The 8,298-nt window shown below is 52.6% G+C and overlaps 1 protein-coding gene across 1 annotated transcript in view; it reads left to right on the top strand.

Annotated features, from left to right (window-relative positions):
- MAN2B1 (mannosidase alpha class 2B member 1) overlaps nt 1–7,930 on the top strand; it is a 21,426-nt gene extending 13,496 nt beyond the window's left edge. The window contains exons 17-24 of the mRNA XM_006160984.3: nt 3,610–3,728; nt 3,820–3,921; nt 4,071–4,158; nt 4,274–4,354; nt 5,786–6,013; nt 7,032–7,187; nt 7,284–7,386; nt 7,686–7,930. Of these exons, the coding sequence (XP_006161046.1) occupies nt 3,610–3,728; nt 3,820–3,921; nt 4,071–4,158; nt 4,274–4,354; nt 5,786–6,013; nt 7,032–7,187; nt 7,284–7,386; nt 7,686–7,795 (987 nt within the window). The 3' untranslated portion in view covers nt 7,796–7,930. The remainder of the gene's footprint in view (nt 1–3,609; nt 3,729–3,819; nt 3,922–4,070; nt 4,159–4,273; nt 4,355–5,785; nt 6,014–7,031; nt 7,188–7,283; nt 7,387–7,685) is intronic.
- The last annotated feature ends 368 nt before the right edge of the window (nt 7,931–8,298 follow it).

Here is an 8,298-nt window from a genome sequence, read left to right as displayed (position 1 = left end):
GGCGGTGTGTGTGGGTGTGGGGGGGCGGCCGGGAAGCCTGGGAGGGGAGGGTTTACATCTCCTTCAGATAAGGGAAATAAACACGGGGGATTTTTTTTTTTAAAGAAATATTTATGGGATGGCAGATGGTTAAAGGCGCTGGACTCCCACATGGCCATCAGTAGTTCCAGTCCTGGACCTGGCGGCTTGCTTTCTCATGTTCCCTCTCTCTCTGTCTCTGTCTGGTCAAATTAAAAAATAATAATAATAATAATAATAACAAATGGAATAAAATAAGTAATTTTTTTAAAAAAAGATTACTGGGACCAGCAGTTAGCATAATGGCTATGTTGCTGGACTCCCACGTAGTCGACCGCAGTTTGCATCCCGGACCCGGTGGCTTAAAACTCACACTGGGTGCGTGTGCATGCGTGACCAAGATCCCAAGAGGAGAACGGAGGAGAAGGGATTGTGGCGTGGCCATCCCCTCTGGGAAGTGATTTCTCGCTTTATATCTCTCTGTCTCTCTCTGTCTGTCTGGCGAGCGCACACGCCCTATAGCAAAAATCTCTCCAAAAAAAAAGAATTACTTATTTAGGGACTAGCAGATGACATAATGGTTATGTCACTGGACTCCCACGTTGTCAACCACAATTTGAGTCCTGGATCCGGTGGCTTAAAACTCATGCTGGGTGCATGTGCATGTGTGCCCAAAATCCTGAAAGGAGAATGGAGGAGAAGGGATTGCGGTGTGGCCATCCCCCCCTGTGGGGTGATTTCTTGCTTTCTTTTTTTCTTTTTTTTTTAGATTGTTTTTATTTTATTTTTTAAAGAATTATTTATTCAATTTTATCTATTCATTCATTTTTTTTATTCATTTATTTATTTTCATTTGACCAGAGAGAGAAGAGAGAAAGTGGGAAAGCAAGCCGCCAGATACGGGACTCAAACTGCGGTTGGCCATGTGGGAGTGTCCAGTGCCTTAACCACCACGCCACCTGCTGGTCCGCAGATTGTTTTTAATTTAATGACCTGGAAAAATATAATGTAATGTCAAGTGAGAAGCAGGACAGAGTATATATTTCATACAATCTTAATTTGTTTAAAAAATATAATAACTTAGGGAACCAGCAGTTAGCGTAATGGCTATGTCGCTGGACTCCCACGTAGTCGACCGCGGTTCACGTCCTGGACCCGGTGGCTTAAAACCCACGCCGGGCGCGTGTGTGTGCGTGCCCAAGAGGAGAATGGAGGAGAAGGGATTGCGGCGTGGCCATCCCCTCTCGGGGGTGATTTCTCGCTTTCTGTCTCTCTGTCTCTGTCTGTCTGGCGAGCGCACGCGCCCTATAGTGAAAAACCTCTAAAAAAAAATATAATAACTTACAATACATACACACTCACAGTCAGGAAATAAAACAGACTGATAATAGTGAGCTTCTACAGGGTAGGCATTTCAAGGCAGAGTGGTATTGATGGATAGGCACAATTTTTGCTTTATTGAATTTTCTATATTTTCTAAGTTTTCTACAGTGGACTTGTAGTATCTTTGTAACAGGGGAAAAATTTTATTTAAAAATACTCAGGAAAAAAGTTATTTTTAAAAAATACCCCATTTACTGGGACCAGCAGGTGGTGTGGTAGATAAGGGCGCTGGATTCCCACATGGTCCATCATGGCTTGAATCCTGGACCTGGTGGATTGCTTTCTCGCTTTCCCTTTTTCTCTCTCTCTGTTCAAATTTAAAAATAACAATAACAAGGGACATAGTGGCACCCACCCTGTGGCAAGAAATAACAATAACAAATGGAATTAAATAAATAAATCTTAAAAAACTTTTAAAAATACCCCATTTACTTCCGAAGAAGACTAACCCCAAAACGTTTACACTTACTCGTTTCCATCTGCATTGTTGAACGAAAGAAGGCTACTGTTTTTTATTTGCTTTTGTGAGGTTTTTGCTGTAGGGCGCGTGCGCTCACCAGACAGAGAGAGACAGAGAGACAGAAAGCGAGAAATCACCCCCAGGGGGGATGGCCACGCCGCAATCCCTTCTCCTCCATTCTCCTCTCGGGATCTTGGGCACGCACGCACACGTGCCCAGTGTAAGTTTCAAGCCACCGGGTCCGGGACGTGAACCGCGGTCGACTACATGGGAGTCCAGCGACATAGCCATTACACTAACTGCTGGTCCCAAGTCTACTGTTTTTTATTTGCTTTTGTGAGTTCTAACTGAGTCCTGCTTACTCATTTCATCCGCATTTGTTTTCTTCTTTTTGGAGCTGGCCGACAAACCTGAGTATTTTTTATCCAAGGGATGCTTGACTGGTTTTCGATACATAATTCTTCCATCAACTGAAGCTGGTTCTTCATCTGCTTTGGCAACCTTTATTTCTGCTTTAATTTTCATGACTTCTTCAACGGACAGGTCTCCCTTTTTTAAGACCACCACTTGGGGCTGTTCATCTTTGGAGAGGTTTTGTTTTCTTTTGTTTTGTTTGTTTGCTATATGGCATGTGTGCTTGCCAGAAAGACAGAGAGAGAAAGAGAGACAGAAAGCGAGAAATCACCCCCCCAGAGGGGATGGCCACGCCACAATCCCTTCTCCTCCATTCTCCTCTTGGGATCTTGGACACGCACGCACACGCACCCAGCGTGAGTTTAAGCCACCGGGTCCGGGACTTGAACTGCAGTCGACTACATGGGAGTTCAGCGATGTAGCCATTATGCCAACGCTGGTCCCTGTTTGTCTTCTTTGTCACTGTGATCACCATCCTCATCTGGGAGCTGAGGCTGAATTCTCTTGGTCTCCACCATGGCGCCTTCTGGGTAGCCAACCTTCTCCTTGAAGCGGGCCAAGAACTCTGGCTCCTAAGGTCACAAGTACGACACCAGGTTCCGCTTGCTCAGGCTAGCTCTGGGGAAAACAAGTTCCGATTTCTTGCTTTCCGTCTCTGTCTCTCCAGCGAGTGCACATGCCCTCTAGCAAAACTCTCTCTCTTAAAAAAAAAAAAAGTATTATTTATTTAATACCTTTTATTTACTATTATTTATTATTTTATTTGACCAAAGAGAGACAGAGAGACAGGGGAGAAAGTGAGACAGCATACCGCCAGGTCCAAGACTCGAACTGTGGTTGGCTATGTGAGAATCCAGTGCCTTAACCATCACACCAGGGCTGATACTCACGGCTGGATGGATGGGACACTCCCAGGAAAGCACATTAGGAGGAATCCATGTTTGCCGTGGGTGTGAGGGTCCTGTTTAGCTCTGCAGGTTGGAGGTGGGGACCCTGGCAGGTAGTGTGGTGGTTAAGGTGACTGGACCTCACGTGGCCTACTGTGCAGTTCGAGTCCCAGACCCAGTGGCTTGAGAAACATGGCGGGCATGTGTGCACGCACGCCCAAAATCCCAAGGGGGGAATGTAAAGGGTTGCACTGTGGCCATCACCCCTAGGGGAAGCTTTCTCACTTTTGCCCTCGCTCTTTCTGTAGCAAGTGCATCGTGCCTAGCAGTCGGGAAGGTGGGTGGGGTCCCTCTGCTGTTAGGTAGGTCTTGGTGGGGTTCCCATGGGGCCGAGGGACCTTGCATGGCTGACACCCACCTTCCCCACCCCCACGTGCGCACCTGCAGACGGCCTTGGTGCAGGAAGTCCACCAGAACTTCTCAGCCTGGTGTTCCCAGGTGGTTCGTCTATACCCAGGGCAGCGGCACCTGGAGTTGGAGTGGACAGTGGGGCCGATCCCTGTGGGGTGAGTGACACAGGCTGGGTTTGGGGCGTGGGGACGAGGACAGAGCGGAGTGCGGACAAGACTCACGCCTGTGCCATCCCGTCGGGGACAGTGACGGCTGGGGAAAGGAGGTCATCAGCCGCTTTGACACGCCGCTGGAGACCCGAGGCCTCTTCTACACGGATAGTAACGGCCGGGAGATCCTGCAGAGGAGGTGGGGTGACCCGGGCACCAAGGGGTGGTCTGTGGTGTGCTGGGGCCCCGGGGGGCATTTGTGGATAGGAGTGTCGGAGGGAGGAGGTGAATGGGAAGTGAGGAATGGGGCGGGGACCTCAAGCCTGACTCCATCGCACCCCACCCCAGGCGGGATTATCGGCCCACCTGGACCCTGAACCAGACAGAGCCTGTGGCAGGGAACTACTACCCAGTCAACAGCCGGATTTACATCACGGTACCCCTTTCCTGTCCTGCTCCTCCCACTGCTACTCATGGGGAGTCACCCCTCACCGGCGGCATCTCCCCGTTTCCTGGCTGGGCTGTCCCTCACTCTCACCTCTCACCCCCAGGACGAGAACGTGCAGCTAACCGTGCTGACCGACCGCTCCCAGGGGGGCAGCAGCCTGAGAGACGGCTCCTTGGAGCTCATGGTGAGTGGGGCAGCGTCGCAGTCAAGCCAGGGGCCTCCCACCATGACTATACCACAGCTGGGCCAGCAGGTGGCGTGGTGCTTCAGGTGCTGGACTCCCACATGGCCGACCACAGTTCACATCCTGGTCCTGGAGGCTTGAAATTCACACCAGGCATGTGTGCGCGCCCAAAATCCCAAGAGGAGAATGGAGGAGAAGGGATTGTGGTGTGATCATCCCCTCTGGAGGGTGATTTCTCACTGTCCCTCTCACTGTCTCTGTCTCTCTCTTCAGTGAGTGCACATTCCCCAGGCAAAAACCTAAAAAAAAAAAAAAAAAAAAAGGAAATAAGAATTTCCTGGGCACCTGTGCAAGCGTGCCCCGAATTCCGAGATAATGGAAGAGAAAGGATTGTGGCATGGCCATCCTCCTAGGAGGGTGCTCTCTCACTTTGTCTCTACCTCCGGTTTCTCTCCAGTGAGCAGGCCTTTCACTAAGGCTCAGGTTACACCTTGGCCTGCTGCTGCTCCCTGAGGCTGTTTCTGTCCCAGTTCTCTGATAGTGGATCCCCCTGCTGAGAATTCCATCCTTCCATGGGACTTTCCCTCCGTCTTTTTTACTTTTTTTTTAAAGAAAAATTAGTATTATTTTTATTTTTAAAATAATTTTTAAAGGATTATTTGATTTATTTCATTTTTAAAAAATAATTACTTGGAACCAGCAGTTAGCGTAATGGCTATGTTACTGGACTCCCACGTAGTCGACCGCAGTTTGTGTCCCGGACTTGGTGGCTTAAAACTCACGCTGGGCACGTGTGCGTGTGTGCTCAAGATCCCAGAGGAGAATGGAGGAGAAGGGATTGCAGCACGACTATCCCCCCTGGGGGGTGATTTCTCTTTTTCTGTCTCTCTATCTTTCTGGCGAGCGCACGCGCCCTTCAGTGAAAACCTCTCCAAAAAAATTTTTTTTTCATTTGTTATTATTATTGTTTAACTTTACGGGAAAAAGAGAGAGAGAGAAAAAGGGATGGCGAGAGTGAGAATGCAAGCTATCAGATCCGGGACTCAAACCGTTGTCAGCCATGTTGCATTCCAGTGCCTTAACCATCACACCACCTGCCAACTCCTTGTTATTATTTTAATATGACCAGAGAGAGACAGAGAGAGAGGGAGAGTGAGAAAGCAAGCTGCCAGGTCTGGGCCAGGCCCTGAACTCTCCTATCAGGGGTGCCCTATTGGAAGTAGGTACCTACCACCCTGCCTCTGTCCTGGTCCCTGGTCCCTTTGCCAGGTTGGAGGCCTCTTCTGTTGGGGTGGGGGCTTCTTTACCAGACCCTTACCTTCATTTTCATCCGTTCTCTCCATCCCTTAAGTTCTCTTGGAATTCCCACAAGCTTTTAGCTAATTGGCTACGCCCTGGACCCTCACGCGCTCCTGGCCCTTCTGCCCCCAGGTGCACCGACGGCTGCTGAGAGATGATGGACGCGGAGTAGGAGAACCTCTTTTGGAGTCGGGAACAGGCGTGTGGGTGCGAGGACGTCACCTCGTGCTGCTCGACAAGGCCCAGGTTGCGGCCGCTGGGCACCGGCTCCTGGCAGAGAAGGAAATCCTGGCCCCCCAGGTGGTGCTGGCCACAGGTGGCGGTGCCCCCTACCGACCTGGTGTAGCCCCGCGCACGCAGGTGAGCACGTTGGGGCGGGCGGAAAGAAAGAACAGAATGAAGCCTGCAGGGAGCGGGGTTGAGTGAGGGCTTTCCTAGGCCCAGCCGAACCCACCTCACCAGCTTCTAAATGCCCGGGGAGGCCATAAGCTAGTCCCGCCCTCCGGGCTCAGCCCCAGCTCTGCCTGGCGCTGGCAGAATCCCGACTACCCTGAACTGGGTTGGAGCACAGACCCAGCTCGCCCCCTTGAACTCCACCAGACCTCAACACCTCTGCTTTGGCTCTCCCTCTGCCCCTCCTACCTCCCCAGGCTGGTTTGCCTAGCCCCGCCCCATAGCCTGCCTAGCCCCACCCACCTGACTTTAGCTCCGCCCTCCCTGTTTACTTTTCCCAGCCTGCTTAGCCACGCCCATCTTATTTTAGCTCCACCCCATGGCCTACCTAGCCCCACCCATCTCACTTCAGCTCCGCCCTCACCTGGTCATCTCCATTCTGCCTAGCCACGCCCATCTTGCTTTTCCTCCACCCTCTGACCTGTTTAGCTCCACCCCATATCGCTAGCTCCGCCTTCTGGCCTGCCTGCCCTGTCTCATTTCACTTTATCCTAGCTTTGTCACCTACTCACCAACATAGCCCTGGCCCACCGGGACCCGCACCATATTGCTTTAGCCCCGCCCTCTCACCCGCCTGCCCCTCCTGGCCCCGCCCCTCTCACTAGCCCCACCCCTTCCCAGACCTGGCCCTCCCTTGGCCAGCTTAGCGTGTCCTTTGTCTCAGCCTCTAACTCCGTCCTGTGTCAGAATAAATCATTTCAGCCCCTTCCAGGCTCGGACCTTCCCCCCAAACTGACTACCCCATCCTTCTCTTTGCCTCATCCCTCCCTTTCATGGCCTTAGTGGGCTTCTTGGCTGAGCTCCGCCTCTCCCTTGATAACCACCCCCACTCAGTCATCCCACTCTGTTGCTTGAGCAGGACTAAGCCCCGCCCCTGGGAGCCCAATGCCCACCCCTTTCCACTCAGCCCCGCTCCTTCCCGCAGTTCTCAGGGTTGCAAAGGGAGCTGCCGCCTTCCGTGCACTTGCTCACACTGGCCCGCTGGGGCCCGGACACGCTGCTGCTGCGCTTGGAGCACCAGTTTGCAGTGGGGGAGGATTCGAACCGCAACCTGAGCTCCCCCGTGACCGTGGATTTGCAGGTGAGGAGAGCAGGGGTGAGAAGCAGACAAGAAAGGGAGGGGAGGGGGAAACCCTGCTTTGTCCCTGACTCAGCCAGGTCCTTCCACTGCCCGCAGAACCTGTTCTCCGCCTTCACCATCACGCGCCTGCAGGAAACCACGCTGGCGGCCAACCAGCCCCGGGCCAGCGCCTCCAGGCTCAAGTGGACATCAGATACCGGTGGGGAGCTGACTGGGATGGCAGCTGGGGGCGGTACACGAGGCTTGGGAATGTTTGCTGGGACCCATTATACAGTTTAAAGGGTCGTGCCTAGGTTAGGGGCTGAAGGATCTGAAATGGGTCCCGCAAAGTAGCATTGGGTCTTGAGGTTCGCGGGAGAGATTTTAGACCCAGGAACAAGATCAGAGAGTCGTCATCAGCATCCAGTTATGCAAGGGTGTCTATCACTTCTGGGATCGGCTTGGGGGTACGAAGGCAGTGTCCATGCACCCCCTCACCCCTCCCTTGCACCTCCCCAGGTCCCACCCCCTACCCTGCTGCTCCTGTGTTGGACCCGGCCGCTGTCACACTGCAACCCATGGAAATCCGCACCTTCCTGGCCTCCGTCCAGTGGAAAAAGGACAGCTAGACCCACTGGGGTGCAGTCTTCTGAGCCCCAGTCCCCTGCTCTGCAGGCGGGGCAGACAAACCCTCCCCTCCATTTGCTGCTACAATCAGCAACAGCCATTAAAATGCCACCCACTAAAACTCAGGTCACACATGACTGAGGGCTTTTTGTTTGCTTTTTGGAGGGGACTAGAATATACGTCTCACATAGGTCTGTAAGCCCTGGCTCAGCATGCCCCAGGCTCAGTGGGAAGCTCATCCACTGGCCTGAATCCTCACACCAGACTAGACACTGTCCTCGCCTTATCCATCACTCCTTCCCCCCTACCTCCTACTCTACTCCTCTGTCCTCTCGGGCCCTGGCACAGTTGTCTAGAGAAGCCATCAAGAGCAGGCCTTTCACCTGCAGAGAGCCAACTATGCCCTGATCCAGCCTCAAGGAGGCTGGGCCTTGAGGAAGAGGAATCTTGGAGGGCTGGTGGAGGAGGTTCCAGCCCTTCGGCAGGTAGGTGGCCTGTAGCTGCG

The sequence above is a fragment of the Tupaia chinensis genome, unplaced genomic scaffold (genome assembly GCF_000334495.1).
Source record: "Tupaia chinensis unplaced genomic scaffold, TupChi_1.0 Scaffold138060_1, whole genome shotgun sequence".
Taxonomy (NCBI): Eukaryota; Metazoa; Chordata; class Mammalia; order Scandentia; family Tupaiidae; genus Tupaia; species Tupaia belangeri.
This window is presented reverse-complemented; position numbering and strand designations above follow the sequence as displayed.